The 14790-nt window shown below is 42.4% G+C and overlaps 1 protein-coding gene across 2 annotated transcripts; it reads left to right on the plus strand.

The window, feature by feature from the left end:
* On the plus strand, positions 8396-10775 carry CRYGC (crystallin gamma C). Of its 2 annotated transcripts, none has more exons than XM_005676441.1 (3): positions 8396-8442; positions 8547-8789; positions 10436-10775. In XM_005676441.1, exons 1-3 carry the CDS (start codon positions 8434-8436, stop codon positions 10706-10708), a joined length of 525 nt encoding a protein of 174 aa, XP_005676498.1. In that variant the 5' UTR covers positions 8396-8433; the 3' UTR covers positions 10709-10775. The 2 variants fall into 2 exon arrangements, with proteins under 2 accessions (XP_005676498.1, XP_005676499.1); XM_005676442.1 differs by having other exon boundaries at positions 8434-8442; positions 10433-10708.

Consider the following 14790-nt stretch of genomic DNA (forward strand, 5'->3'; position numbering starts at 1 on the left):
AGATGAATGAGGAAATTTGGTCATAAGAAAAATAAGAGAGAGAAAGAGAGATGGAGCTAAGAGTGAAACTTAAGCCCAAACTGGGTGTGATAAGGCACTTTGGTGGCTGAAGATAGAGCCAGATTTGGACCCAGCAACCAAGATACAGAGGGAAGTAAGATCACCTCCATGACTGACTGAGTCTATAAAGCAAATAAATTAATTATTCAAAACTAGCCTAACCATGCCCAATAATGAAATCTAAAAGAAGATTTTCTTGTGGGTCCTAGTAAAGACGATATTGAGTAAACAATGTCCTATGATAATTAAACACAGATCTTAGGACTCTTTTAAAGTTGCTCAGGATTTCCCTAGTGGTCCAGTGGTTAAGAATCCACCCTGCAATGCAGGGCATGTGGGTTTGCTCCCTGGTCAGGGAACTAGGATCCCACATGCTATGAAAAGGCTAAACCTGTAGGCCACAACTAAGACCTGATGCAGTAAAATAAGTAAATATTAAAAATAAATAAGTTCCTCAATGAGCTGTCGGCTTCAGGTCAAAATGCATCAGAAGTATCCCATCCTTTGAGAATCTAATAAATGGCTCAAATCTCATCTTACAGGGGGTAGGAGATATGTACCACTTCTTCCAACACACATATATACTCAACGTATCTTGTCATTCTGGAGAGGGAATGAGTTGTTTATGGTTTCCCCAGTTAGGGAGCTGACTGTGGCTCAGATCATAAACTCTTTATTGCCAAATTCAGACTTAAATTGAAGAAAGTGGGGAAAACCATTAGACCATTCAGGTATGATCTAAATCAAATCCCTTATGATTATAGAGTGGAAGTAAGAAATAGATTTAAGGGACTAGATCTGATAGACAAAGTGCCTGATGAATTATGGACAGAGGTTCGTGACACTGTAGAGGAGACAGCGAGCAAGACCATCCCCATGGAAAAGAAATGCAAAAAAGCAAAATGGCTGTCTGAGGAGGCCTTACAAATAGCTGTGAAAAGAAGAGAAGCCAAAAGCAAAGGAGAAAAGGAAAGATATACCCTTTGAATGTGGAGATCCAAACAATAGCAAGGAAAGATAAGAAAGTCTTCCTCAGTGATCAGTGCAAAGAAATAGAGGAAAACAATAGAATGGGAAAGACTGAGATCTCTTCAAGAAAATTAGAGATACCAAGGGAACATTTCATGCAAAGATGGGCTCGATAAAGGACAGAAATGGTATGGACCTAACAGAAGCAGAAGATATTAAGAAGAGGTGGCAAGAATACACAGAAGAACTGTACAAAAAAGATTTTCATGACCCAGATAATCACGATGGTGTGATCACTCACCTAGAGCCAGACATCCTGGAATGTGAAGTCAAGTGGGCCTTAGAAAGCATCACTATGAACAAAGCTAGTGGAGGTGATGGAATTCCAGTTGAGCTGTTTCAAATCCTAAAAGGTGATGCTATGAAAGTGCTACACTCAAAATGCCAGCAAATTTGGAAAACTCAGCAATGGTCACAGGACTGGAAAAGGTCAGATTTCATTCCAATCCCAAAGAAAGGTAATGGCAAAGAATGCTCAAACTACCTCACAGTTGCATTCATCTCACATGCTAGTAAAGTAATGCTCAAAATTCTCCAAGCCAGGCTTCAGCAATATGTGAACCATGAACTTCCTGATGTTCAAGCTGGTTTTAGAAAAGGCAGAGGAACCAGAGATCAAATTACCAACATCAGCTGGATCATCAAAAGAGCAAGAAAGTTCCAGAAAAAACATCTATTTCTGCTTTATTGACTATGCCAAAGCCTTTGACTGTGTGGATCACAATAAACTGGAAAATTCTGAGAGATGGGAATACCAGACAACCTGACGTGCCTCCTGAGACACCTGTATGCAGGTCAGGAAGCAACAGATAGAACTGGACATGGAACAAGACTGGTTCCAAATAGGAAAAGGAGTACATCAAGGCTGTATATTGTCACCCTGCTTATTTAACTTATATGTAGAGTACATCATGAGAAACGCTGGGCTGGAAGAAGCACAAGCTGGAATCAAGATTGCTGGGAGAAATATCAATAACCTCAGATATGCAGATGACACCACCCTTATGACAGAAAGTGAAGAAGACCTAAAGAGCCTCTTGAAGAAAGTGAAAGAGGAGAGTGAAAAAGTTGGCTTAAAGCTCAACATTCAGAAAACTAAGATCATGGCATCCAGTCCCATCACTTCATGGCAAATAGATGGGGAAACAGTGGCTGACTTTATTTTCTGGGGCTCCAGAATCACTGCAGATGGCGATTGCAGCCATGAAATTAAAAGACACTTACTCCTTGGAAGAAAAGTTATGACCAACCTAGAGAGCATATTAAAAAGCAGAGACATTACTTTATCCACAAATGTCCATCTAGTCTAGGCTATGGTTGTTCCAGTGGTCATGTATGGATGTAAGAGTTGGACTATAAAGAAAGCTGAGTGCTGAAGAACTGATGCTTCTGAACTGTGGTGTTGGAGAAGACCCTTGAGAGTCCCTTGGACTGCAAGGAGATCCAACCAGTCCATCCTAAAGGAGATCAGTCCTGAGTGTTCATTGGAAGGACTGATGTTGAAGCTGAAACTCCAATACTTTGGCCACCTGATGCGAAGAACTGACTCATTTGAAAAGACCCTGATGCTGGGAAAGATTGAAGGCAGGAGGAGAAGGGGACAACAGAGGATGAGATGGTTGGATGGCATCACCGACTCAATGGACATGAGTTTGGGTAAACCCCAAGAGTTGGTGATGGACAGGGAGGCCTGGCATGCTGCAATCCATGGGGTCTCAAAGAGTCGGACATGACTGAGCGACTGAACTGAACTGAGTTACCCTCTGCTCTGAACTCCTGCCTCATGACTGAGTAGATCCACACTGACCTAAATTGGTGACATACTGCCTTTTCCTTTAACTCCTGAACCATTTCTCACATAAAGCAATAATGTGTGCAGCCAGCTTTGTTATAGAGGTTGTGAGGGTGAGATGCAAGTTTAGATCATAACAACACAGCAATATCAAGTTTAATATTAAGTGGTCCTGCTCTAGTCTGCCAGAGAAGGCAATGGCAAGCCACTCCAGTACTCTTGCCTAGAAAATCTCATGGACAGAGGAGCTTGGTAGGCTGCAGTCCATGGGGTCGTGAAGAGTCGGACAAGACTGAGCGACTTCACTTTCACTTTTCACTTTCATCCATTGGAGAAGGAAATGGCAACCCACTCCAGTGTTCTTGCCTGGAGAATCCCAGGGACGGGGGAGCCTGGTGGGCTGCCGTCTATGGGGTCGCACAGAGTCGGACACGACTGAAGCGACTTAGCAGCAGCAGCAGCTCTGGTCTGCAAGCTCCAACCTGCTCTTGGTTGGCCTGGTCTTTCCCATCCCTGCTCCTCTCTTCTCTGTTCTTAGATATACCCACATGGTGGTTCACTTTTTATAGAGCGTCCTCCCATCCACACCCTCAAGGCCTCCACATCCACTGCCCTAGTGGCTTATTACCAGAGCAAGCATAGCATTTGTTGCTTAACCTGAGTCATTTTTGAGAGTGAGATTGTGTTTTATTAAGCACTGCACTGGGGCAAGAGGCATTAACAGGGACTGTTCCAGGCAAACGGGGGCACATGGTTAGGCTTTTCATAAAGTTTCCTTCCCTGGAGGTTGCTGCATTATTTGGTATTAATTGTTCCTAAATTCCAGTTCCTTTAACCTTTAAACTCTTAAGAATTGTGTTGGCTTCCTGGGGACATTAGCCAGGATCCTCTGTTTGCCAATAATAATACAACAAACGTGAATGAGAAAGCCAAAAGCTTCTTGGAGTGCTGAGCTTTATGTTATTTGCTTAGTAGAAATAAAATCACAAACTCCACATATGGAAATTATCCTGAAATACTGGAACTGAAAGCACATAAAATTAGAGACACTGCTAATTCCTACCTCAGGACCTTTGCATACAAAGTTCCTTTGGGCTTATAATGACTTCTACATGATCTCCACAGGCTGGCTTCTTTTGGACAATAGGTCCCCGTACAAATATCAACTTCTCTGGAGATGCCATATGACCATTCTATCTGTTGATTATAACTCTCGCTCCATCTGAAGTGGATTACACCCAACTCGCTCCATCTGAAGTGATTTACCTGAAATTTTATCTTTTACTTGTTTAGTGTTCCTCAATACTATCTGAAATGTTCTCTTTTACTTCCTCAGTGTTTCTCTTTATTACTAGAATGTAAAATACCTGTGACCAGCTGCATACCCACTGTCTGAGTGCAATCAAATGTTAATTGAGTGCTGTGTGAATAAATGAGAGAATCAAATGAGGTATAATAAATGGAAATGGTTCTATAAAAAAAATAAAAGTGCTTCACTGAAACCCTCTGGGGACTTTGGAGTTTAGGGGGGCATGAGCCACCTGTCTCCCTGCATGGCCCTGCAATAAACCTTTCTCTGGTCAAAAAAAAAATAAAGAAAAAGTTAGAGACCTTGGTTCTCGTTGATCAACTCTGCAAGTTGTTTCCCTTCCTGAGGGGCAGGCAAAGGGAACACTATCCACCTTCTAATCCCAAAGTAAAGAAAAAGTCAACAATGGGGAGAGGCTGCGGGAAGACATTATGCTCAAACTAACTCCTAATCTACCTTCCTCCTTCTCTGTGTCCTCTCTCTAAACCCTGGGATCTTGAACAGATGAGAGTCTGAGGTGAAACAAAGAAGGGATAATCCTATAGGAACTCACTAACCTTCTCCCCATGAAGATGAACTACCAATTCGAGAAAACGTTGATATCAGCTTACATACTCTATACACATAAGTATTTCCTATATGTCCTAGTTTTTAACAAGTTCAGGTTTTAAATCTTTTCCTTCCATCTTGTCCTCTTTTCTCCCTTTGAATCCCCAGCATCTCTGGCCTGACTAACCTTACCTTATAAAAGTTCCACCAAACAAATAAACTGAAGTCGCAGCTATTCCAGAAAAGTGTCAAGTCTCAATTTACCAAGCCACACCCTCAAAACTTTCTCCTCTCCATGGCTTCCCTCCCCAGTTTTCCTGCTCTGCTGCCAAGGGGTATGTCCTCATGTTAGCAAGTGTCTTATTCCATTCCCTCTGGACTTTTGGAATTCAAATTTTCTTCCTTGCGAAGTCTCTCAGTCGTGTCCGACTCTTTGCAACGCCATGGACTGTAGCCTATCAGGCTCCTCCATCCATGCGATTTTCCAGGCAAGAGTGCTGGAGTGGATTGCCATTTCCTTCTCCAGGGAATCTTTCCCACCCAGGAATCGAACCCAGGTCTCCCGCATTTCAGGCACCCGCTTTACCATCTGAGCCACTGCAAAACTGACGATCACAACCACCTGTTGCTTAAACAAAATAACATCGTTTTTGTCAATGAAAAATTAACCAGTTAACCTAAAAAGGAATTGGAAAATTTTTATTTGAGTCAAATTATAACCTGGGAAGAGCATCTCAGGAAGTTCTGAGAACAGTTCAGCCTGTTAGAAGTCAAGACACTATTTATATAAGTTTTCTGAGGCTGGTGCTACGATGATCATCTGTGGGCTCTTACCCAGTCTCCTTCTTTGAGAACGCTTGGTCTTCATGGCCACCAACCAAATGACATCTTCTCATTTAACCAAGCAGGTATACGATACAAATGCTACATTAATTACTAGGAAGAAAGCAGGTGCATGGTAAGGCCAATTGTCGACTGGACTTCAGACACTAGCAAAACCGTGGAGTTGGCCCCTGCTGCTGTAACACTGATGTGGCATCTCAGGAGACACAGCCATTAGAATTATGAAAGAGCGGAGGACTTAGGGGACAACACAACTTTTGTCTTCTCTCTTTTGCTTACTCATCGTGCCTATTATAAAGGGAGTGTGTAGGCCTGTTGTGCTGAGCATTTGAAATAGGTCCTGTGGACTACTACCAGGATGAATTTCAGATGAGGGAATAACATTCATATCCCCCAGACATTTACTGAGCAAACTTTATGTGCCAGTTCTTTCTGCCAGTTAGTAAGAATACAGAAGTAAAGATGGATAGGGAAGAGGGAGATAAATTAGGAGTTTAGGATAACATATACAGATTAGCACATATAAAATAGTATGCAAGGGCCTAATATATAGCACAGGGGACTATACTCAATAATCCATAAGGGAAAGCATCTGAGAAAGAACAGATATAAATATACAAATAACTGAATCACTATTCTTAAAACTAACTTAACATTATAAATCAACTATACACACACAGAAAAAAAGGAAGGAAGGAAGAAAAAGAAAAAAAGAAGGAATAGATCAGAACAGTGTTTTTCAAAGTTTGGTCCAAGAACAACCTGGTGCTGCTGGTTAGAAATATAAACTCCTAGGGTTTTTTCTAGATCTAATAATGCAGAATCTTGGACAAAAGTAGAGCTGTAGCATTTTTAATAAGCACAGTGTGCATATGCACACTGGAGTCTGAAGAGCACTAGGTGATTTCTTTCTTTTTTTTTTTTTGCACTTTTCTTTTTGAATGGGGCTATAGCCAATTAACAATATTGTGATAGTGTCAGGAGAACAGCAAATGGACTCAGCCATATATATATAAATGTATCTATTCTCCAGGAGAAGGAAATGGCAACCCAGTCCAGTATTCTTGCCTGGAGAATCCCATGGACAGCAGGGTCTAGCGTGCTATACAATCCATGGGATCACAATAGTCAGACACGACTTAGTGACTAAACCACCACCACCACCATCCATTCTCCCCCAAGCCCGCCTCCCATCCAGGCTGCCATATAACATTGAGCAGAGTTCCATAGCCTTAGGTGATTTCTAAAGTTCTTTCCAAATCTATACTTTCTTTGTGGTGGAGACGTTTTTTAAGGCATCTTTGAAAGGATTGAACATCTCTGAGAGAGATGAATGGGTTGAAGTCATCCTTAATAATATCTCACTATGACTAATACCAAACAGTTATTCAGTGCTCATTTGTGCCATGTACATGCCCAACACATTAAACACATAATCCCATTTATGCATGTCAATGTCCTTCAGCCAAAGACCACCAGAAACACGTGCATGAAACAAGAGGGTTTGTTACTGGTAACAGCAGCAGAGAGAACATACTCCATGGGGAAGCATGGACCGTCTTTGGAGGCTTAGAAAGAACTATGAAAGGATTTGTACTTTGGTTAGGTGAATTGGGCAAGTGTCTAAAAAATAAGAATTGACTTGATTGGGTGGGGCAGCAAGGGTAATTTTATGATTGAATATCTTAATAAATCTACTCGTGGGGAAGGGAGCAAAAAACAAAGATAAAGCTGCAATTGATAAAGAAGTAGCAGTTAATCGTTTTGGCTGAGAGAGGGGGTGCTGGTATTTTGTGGGTGGCACGCTGGCTTTGTTTCCACCTATGCTGAGACAAAATTATGAAGCGGCCTTATTTTGTCTCATTTCATCATGATCTCAGGGTAACCTTTCCTGAAATTGGTATTTTGTGAGATTCTTTTGTCTAGCAGGGAAATATGGCCTAGCTCTGAGGGCCAGGCCAGCTCTCAACTATTAGAAGCTACCCTTCCTTTCTTTCTCATTCCACATAGTATATCCCATGAGGTAAGTATTATGAAATAACTCCTGCTTTGAGAAGTCATAAGGCTTGGCCAAGTTCACGTGGCTACTAAGTAGACAGTCCGAGTCCATGAAGTTTCACCACCTTCTCCCGGCAAAGGGGAAGCAATCTATAAAGCAATATACTTCTCAGCCTTGAACCCAATGGCCACAAAAACCTTTCTTTTGGTCTGTATCACAACTTGGCTGCCAGGGGCTGGACTCCAGTTATATGAAGTGTACTCACCAAAGAGGAAGTTTAATAGCTATGTCTTAACAGGCCAGCCCAGTCAAAACTAGCAAAAATCAGAATCCAGATTTGTGTCCTGCACTGGCTTGACAAGTGCTGTGAAGAAAGAAGTCTTAGACAGAGTGGTCTCTGTTGTCCAGGAAAGTTAGTGCGTGTGGCATTCTGCTTCACCCACAGCCTCTCTGGAATTCTGGGGGCCTGTCCATAAGGGCATAGATTTTTCCCAGAAAATACACGGGGCATAACTGAATCATATGTATACAGATGTGAGTCTCAGGTCAAAAGTTCAGCCTGATGTGCTGATAAATTTATAAAACACCAAGAATCCAAACAAAAGCAACTCTAGGGACTCACCCAGAACCCGTACAGGACAGCGTTAGAATATACCAGAGAATGAGGGCAAGCTCGACAGGCATTTCCACTGAATGCAGCACGTAAAAGGGATCCAAAAAATCCCCTTATTCACCCCCCCGGGGCCCCTTTTGTGTTGTTCTTGCCAACGCAGCAGCCGCCCTGCTATATAGACCCGGCGCGCGGCTGGGGCCTCATAGCACTGAACTCGCATCATCCGTTGTCAATCAGCCATGGGGAAGGTGAATGGAACACAAGGGAAATAAAATGGAGGGGGGAAATGCCTTTATACAGGATTTATTACGGGGAGCTAATGATTTAATTTTGAATTATTCTTCCTTTGCAGATCACATTCTACGAGGACCGGGGCTTCCAGGGCCGCCGCTACGAGTGCAGCAGCGACTGCCCCAACCTGCAGCCCTACTTCAGCCGCTGCAACTCCATCCGCGTGGACAGCGGCTGCTGGATGCTGTATGAGCGCCCCAACTACCAGGGCCACCAGTACTTCCTGCGGCGCGGCGACTACCCCGACTACCAGCAGTGGATGGGCCTCAGCGACTCCATCCGCTCCTGCTGTCTCATTCCCGACGTGAGTTCCGCTTGATTCCAATCCTGCCGCCTGAGTGTCCTGCAGTCTGTTACCGATGGGTGTTAAGGCATGGAGGTTTTCCTTTAAGTAAGAGTTAAGTGGCCTTTCGGAAGCTGACAAAGCCCAGTTAGATCTAGGCGCGCGCGCGCGCGCAGCGCACACCCACCCACCCACCCACACACACCCACACACACCACCCACACACACACACGCACACACACACACACACACACACACACACACCCCAGCAGAGAATTTAAGAATGAATTCACTTAGGGAAGGAGTCAGTTTTGTTTTTAATTTTTACTGCCATTAGGTCAAACAGAGCTTGTCTGTAACAAATGTTAATATCACTGCAGGATTTAACACAAGTGGGGAGCCAGTTGGGCATAAGAAGGCAGTATTTCTAACAAATCAGTTTTTAACCTATAGTAAAGGAATTGATCGGAGAAGGCACTGGCAACCCACTCCAGTACTCATGCCTGGAAACTCCCATGGATGGAGGAGCCTGGTAGGCTGCAGTCCGTGGGGTCACTAAGAGTCGGGCACGACTGAGCACCTTCCCTTTCACTTTAAACTTTCATGCATTGGAGAAAGAAATGGCAACCCACTCCAGTGTTCTTGCCTGGAGAATCCCAGGGATGGGAGAGCCTGGTGGGGTGCCCTCTATGGGGTCGCACAGAGTCGGATAGGACTGAAGCGACTTAGCAGCAGCAGCAGCAGCAAAGGAATTGATAACGAACAAATTTGATAGTTTCCAGTAGACAGACTAATAAATATGGACAAGTCTATTATTAATTAAGCTGTTCAAAGATATTGTCCAATTCTGGGGAAAGTAATTTTTCTTAATTTGGAAAGTCAATTGAATTCTGGTTTCAGACTATTTAAACAAAATTTCCACCAAAGTTATGGTTTTAAAAAATCTTATTTTAGTGGTAAATTTATGTGTATATGTATATACATTTGGGTTTCCCTGGTAGCCCAGCTGGTAAAGAATCCACCTGCAATGCAGGAGACCCCGGTTCCATTCCTGGGTCAGGAAGATCCACTGGAGAATGGATAGGCTACCCACTCCAGTGTTCTTAGGCTTCCTTTCCTGGTGGCTCAGCTGGTAAAGAATCTACTGCAATGTGGGAGACCTGGGTTCGATCCTTGGGTTGGGAAGATCCCCTGGAGAAGGGAATGAGCTAACTACTTCAGTATTCTGGCCTAGAGAATTCTATGGGCTGTATAGTGCATGGGGTCCCAAAGAGTTGGACATGACTGAGCAACTTTCACACACTCCTATATACATTTAGCAAATAATACTCATATTAAAATATTAACAAAATACCTAACATTTTCCTCCCAAATATAAATTTGAGTTATCACGTAGGAATCAAGAAATTAGGGAATTAAGTATTAGGAATCAAGATATTTGATTTCTTGATGGAGTCTAATCCAGACCTTGAACCTCTTAAAAATTCCACCTCCCACATTAAAAAAATGGAAAATGAACACACAAATATTTGTTAATATTTGCTAGTAGAATACAGATCACAGCAATTTCAGAGTCTCAGTTCTCACATTGCCCATCTCATGTCCCAACCTGGCAAGTTCATCTGTTTGGTTGCTTTTTCTGCTCCTTCTCTGTTTGGACCGAGCAGACAAGCTCCCATAGGCTGCGGCTGTATGAGAGAGAGGACCACAAAGGCCTCATGGCGGAGCTGAGCGAGGATTGCGCCTGCCTCCAGGACCGCTTCCGCCTGAGCGAGGTCCGCTCGCTGCACGTGCTGGAGGGCTGCTGGGTCCTCTACGAGATGCCCAACTACCGGGGGCGGCAGTACCTGCTGCGGCCCCAAGAGTACAGGCGCTACCAAGACTGGGGGGCCGTGGATGCCAAGGCAGGCTCTCTGCGGAGGGTGGTGGATTTATACTAAAATAGGTTCACACTACTATTTTCTCATTTTGGAATCTAATAAAGTATTTAGTCTGTATTGTTGGCAATCGCTGGCTTCTGTTTTTCTTTCATTGTGTGCCAGTTAATCCACCTGTAAATGCTCCCTGTTAAAGGTTGAGAAGTGGATAAGGTGTGTGTGGGGGGGTGGGGGGCAGGGAGGTCTCTTCCGGGTAGAATGAGTTTTGAACAAGGGTCAAGAGTGGAGGTGGAGAAAAGAGGGAGCCTGACTGAGAAGGAAATTGAAGCAGAGAAATGGGGGATTTCCCTTGTGGTCCGATGCTTAAGAATCTGCCTCACAATGCAAGGAAATGGGTTCATCCCTGTTAGGGGAACTAAGAGCCCACACGCAGCAGACCAACTAAGCCCTCATAGGGCAACTACAGAGTCCCTGTACCTCATGGAAAGAGGCCACATGATGGCAAGGAAGAACCTGAGTGCCTCAACTAAGACGCAGCTAAAGAAATCAATAAATATTCAAATGAGAGAAATGGGAGGGGGGTGACTGGGGAAAACCAGCATTCAACGGAGAAACTAAGGAACAGCATTACTGCAGTTTCCTTCTGACCCAAGAAGTAGTTGTGAGCCACAGAGAGTCACAGATGAGTGGTGAAGGGCAGCCCATTTGCAAAAAGACTGATTAGACTACATAAGGAATTGTAGCTTTGTTTTACTTTCAAGTAGAGTATTATATAACTAATGCCAGGGCTGCCATCAGTCATTGGCATACTTTTGGACTCAGTTGAAGACCCTCCTCCTTATCCCAAAATAACTCCTGATTAGGGTGCACCTCTTGGCCTGTTCAGCTACTGGACCAAACACTGTGTGAATTTCAGAAACTGCACAGCTGTACACAGTGCCCAGCTAATGCAAGTAAATTAATGAGATAGACATTAGCATTCTAAATAGATTTGCATAATATAGTGTGCTGCAAACAAAAAGAAGTTCTTTACAAAAAAAAAGCTCAAATTTAAAGGCACATTAAACAAAGTCATAATTTCTAGTGTTTTGAAGTAACATCTGCTTGCTCTGCGTATTTTTACCTATAGTAAATATGCAGCAAAGCCCTGCATAGTTTTTAACTGAAAATACTTTCATCAGAGAAAATTGTTAATATTTTTAATTTGAAATTTTACCTCCAAAGTGAAAGTCTCTCATAAGCTTACTACTTTATGCATCCTATAAAGAAAGTGGAGGAGTCCTTCTGAGTCCCACTTTTCATTCCTAGCCCTTTTTTACACTTAGTGGGTACGCCTCTCAAAATGTTCCCTCATTTATATAGCTGTCTCATGAAGCACATGCTTTTTTTCTCTACAAGAATGAAATTATGCTGTACATATTAGTCTGCAGCTGGCTTTTAAAGTGTAATGTGATATGGATAGCTATCTAGGTAAGCACCTTGTTTTGCTAATGACTGCACTGTGATCCATTGTTGGAGATCTGCTGGATTATTTAATAATTTATTCATTGGTAACTGGGCTTTTCCAGTTTTGCTTTTACAAACAAGGCTACAATGAATATCATTGGATATATATCTTTATTTATGCATGCATGCTGCATGCTAAGTTGCTTCAGTTGTACACTTTGCAACCCCAGGGATGGTAGCCCACCAGGCTCCTCTGTCCAAGGGGTTCTCCAGGCAAGAATACTGGAGTGGGTTGCCATTTCCTTCTCCAGGGAACCTTCCCAACCCAGGGATCAAACCTGCATTTTTTATGTCTCCTGCACTGGCAAATGGGTTCTTTACCACTAGTGCTCCCTGGGAAGCCCCATATTTATACATGCTATAGTTTCTGGAGCACAGAGATCCTAGGAGTGACATTGTCACTCATAGCACAAGTTATTTTTTCTTTCAATGGACTGCTCAATTATTAACCACCAGCGAGCCTAACTTCTTTGAGTTAGGAGTGTCACTATTTACTGAGCACCTACCGTAGGCCTGCTGTGTACAGCACTGGCAATGAAAAAAGAAAGCAAGCAGAAGGCATTGTCCCGCCTGCGACAGAACCCTACACAAAAATACTAAACACTAACAATAAACAATTAATACATGATCACTTTTTTTTGGTCCAGTGCTTCCCAAGTACTTCCCAAGTGTATTCCTAAATAATACACATACACGTGTAATCACTTATTTAACAAGTACTGTTACTGCCCAGTTTTAAGGCATCCCATGACACATTTCTAAGGGAAAAAATGTGTTTCTATATTTTTTGTGATACCTGTTTTTATTCCTTAACATTTGTGGAGGGAAAATATTTTCCTGGTATGATACACACATTTAGAACTTCCTTACATACCTTGGGCTTCACTGATAGCTCAGTTGGTAAAGAATCTGCCTGCAATGCAGGAGTCCCCGGTTCCATTCCTGGGTCAGAAAGATCCTCTGGAGAAGGGATAGGCTACCCACTCCAGTATTCTTGGGCTTCTCTTGTGGCTCAGCTGGTAAAGAATCTACCCTCAATGTGGGAGACCTGGATTAAATCCCTGCCTTGGGAAGATCCCCTGGAGAAGGGAAAGGCTACCCACTCCAGTATTCTGGCCTGGAGAATTCCATGGACTGTATAGTTCATGAGGTCCCAAAGAGTTGGACACAACTGAGCCACTTTCACTTTACATACCTTACCTTTCTGTGACACTTTTTTCTTTTTTATGGAACAAGTCCAGTGAAAACAGTTTTCAGTGAATAGGAAAAAAAAAATTAGTTTTGACACAACAAACAAAAGATTGCATGGCAGGAGTAGCTAATTCCAGCCTTTGGCCCTTTGGCTACTTCTACCCCCATCCCACTCGTACCTTTCTGACCCTTTTTCTAGCCCACTGGTCTCTTTTTCATAAAGATTTTTGTTTTATGTGGGCCATTTTTTAAAGTGTTTATTGAATTGATACACTATGGCTTCTGGTTTATGTTTGGGGTTTTTGGCCATGAGGCATGTGGGCTCGTAGTTCCCTGACCAGGGATCGAACAGGCGCTTCTTGCACTGGAAGCAAAGTCCTAACCACTGAACCACCGGAGAAGTCCCTAGCCCACTAGTCTTGAGGCACAAACCTCCGCTGAAATCCTCCTGTCCTAAGGAGAAATGTTAACAATCCAGAACTGCCCATTTCTTGCGCTAAAAATAAACATGCTTGAGATGCACATATAGCAATTCTAATAATAATCCAAACATTTCACAAATGACTTATTTTCTTTCTTTTTTTTCCACACAAAATCACAGGGAGCTTACAATCCAACATGAAGTGGACTTTTTCTCCTTTATAAGTCCAAAAGAGAAATGTTAAGGAACCAGGTTTTAACCATTTTTACAGTTGGTTTTGTGTCTTTACTCATGAATCATAGATCTTTATTAAAGGATTATGAGAATAGTAAAGACTCACTATAGTTAATTAGTTTTAGGTGTATAGCATAGTGATCCAATCTTTTTACAGATTATACTGCATGAAAAGTTATTACAAGATAATGGCTATAATTCCCTATGCTGTACAATATATCCTTGTTTCTTCTCTATTTTATATATAGTAGTTTGTATTCTTTCTTTTCTTTTCTTTAGAGCCACACTGCCCAGCATACAAGATTTTAGTTCCCGACCAGGGATTAAACCTGTGCCCCCTGCAATGAAAGCTTGGACTCTTAACCACTGGGCCACCAGGAAAGTCCCACTAGTTTGTATTTCTTAATCCAACACCCCTAATTTATCCCTCCTCCCTTGGAGGGATAAGTTCTGAAATAACTCTAGAATAGGATTTGAAAGTATTATAACAGACTCTTTCACCAGCAATTGCTTGCTGTATTTTTCACATTCTTGAAAACAAGTGGTTCTCAATATTTTAGATTTCTCAGACCAATTTTCTTTAAATGGGAATTAACACAGGATTGCCAATTTTTATTTTGCTGAGCAAGAATATTTGAAATTTAAAACAACAGAAAATCAAAACTAAGCACCATTTATTATTGAATCATTTTAAAAAACACATTTTAAAAAGAATATTTTAACCCCTTCAAATACACAAGTTTCTAATAAAGTGTGGTTCAGATCAAGAAAATATGCATAGGAATATTGCTTC

The sequence above is a fragment of the Capra hircus genome, chromosome 2 (genome assembly GCF_001704415.2).
Source record: "Capra hircus breed San Clemente chromosome 2, ASM170441v1, whole genome shotgun sequence".
NCBI classification, from domain to species: domain Eukaryota; kingdom Metazoa; phylum Chordata; class Mammalia; order Artiodactyla; family Bovidae; genus Capra; species Capra hircus.

What these genes read in the sequence shown, in the direction of transcription:
- CRYGC (XM_005676442.1), top strand. An exon ending in CCTGCTGTCTCATTCCCGAC is followed by an intron (nt 8,790 to 10,432) that starts GTGAGTTCCGCT and finishes GTTTGGACCGAG; the next exon opens with CAGACAAGCTCCCATAGGCT.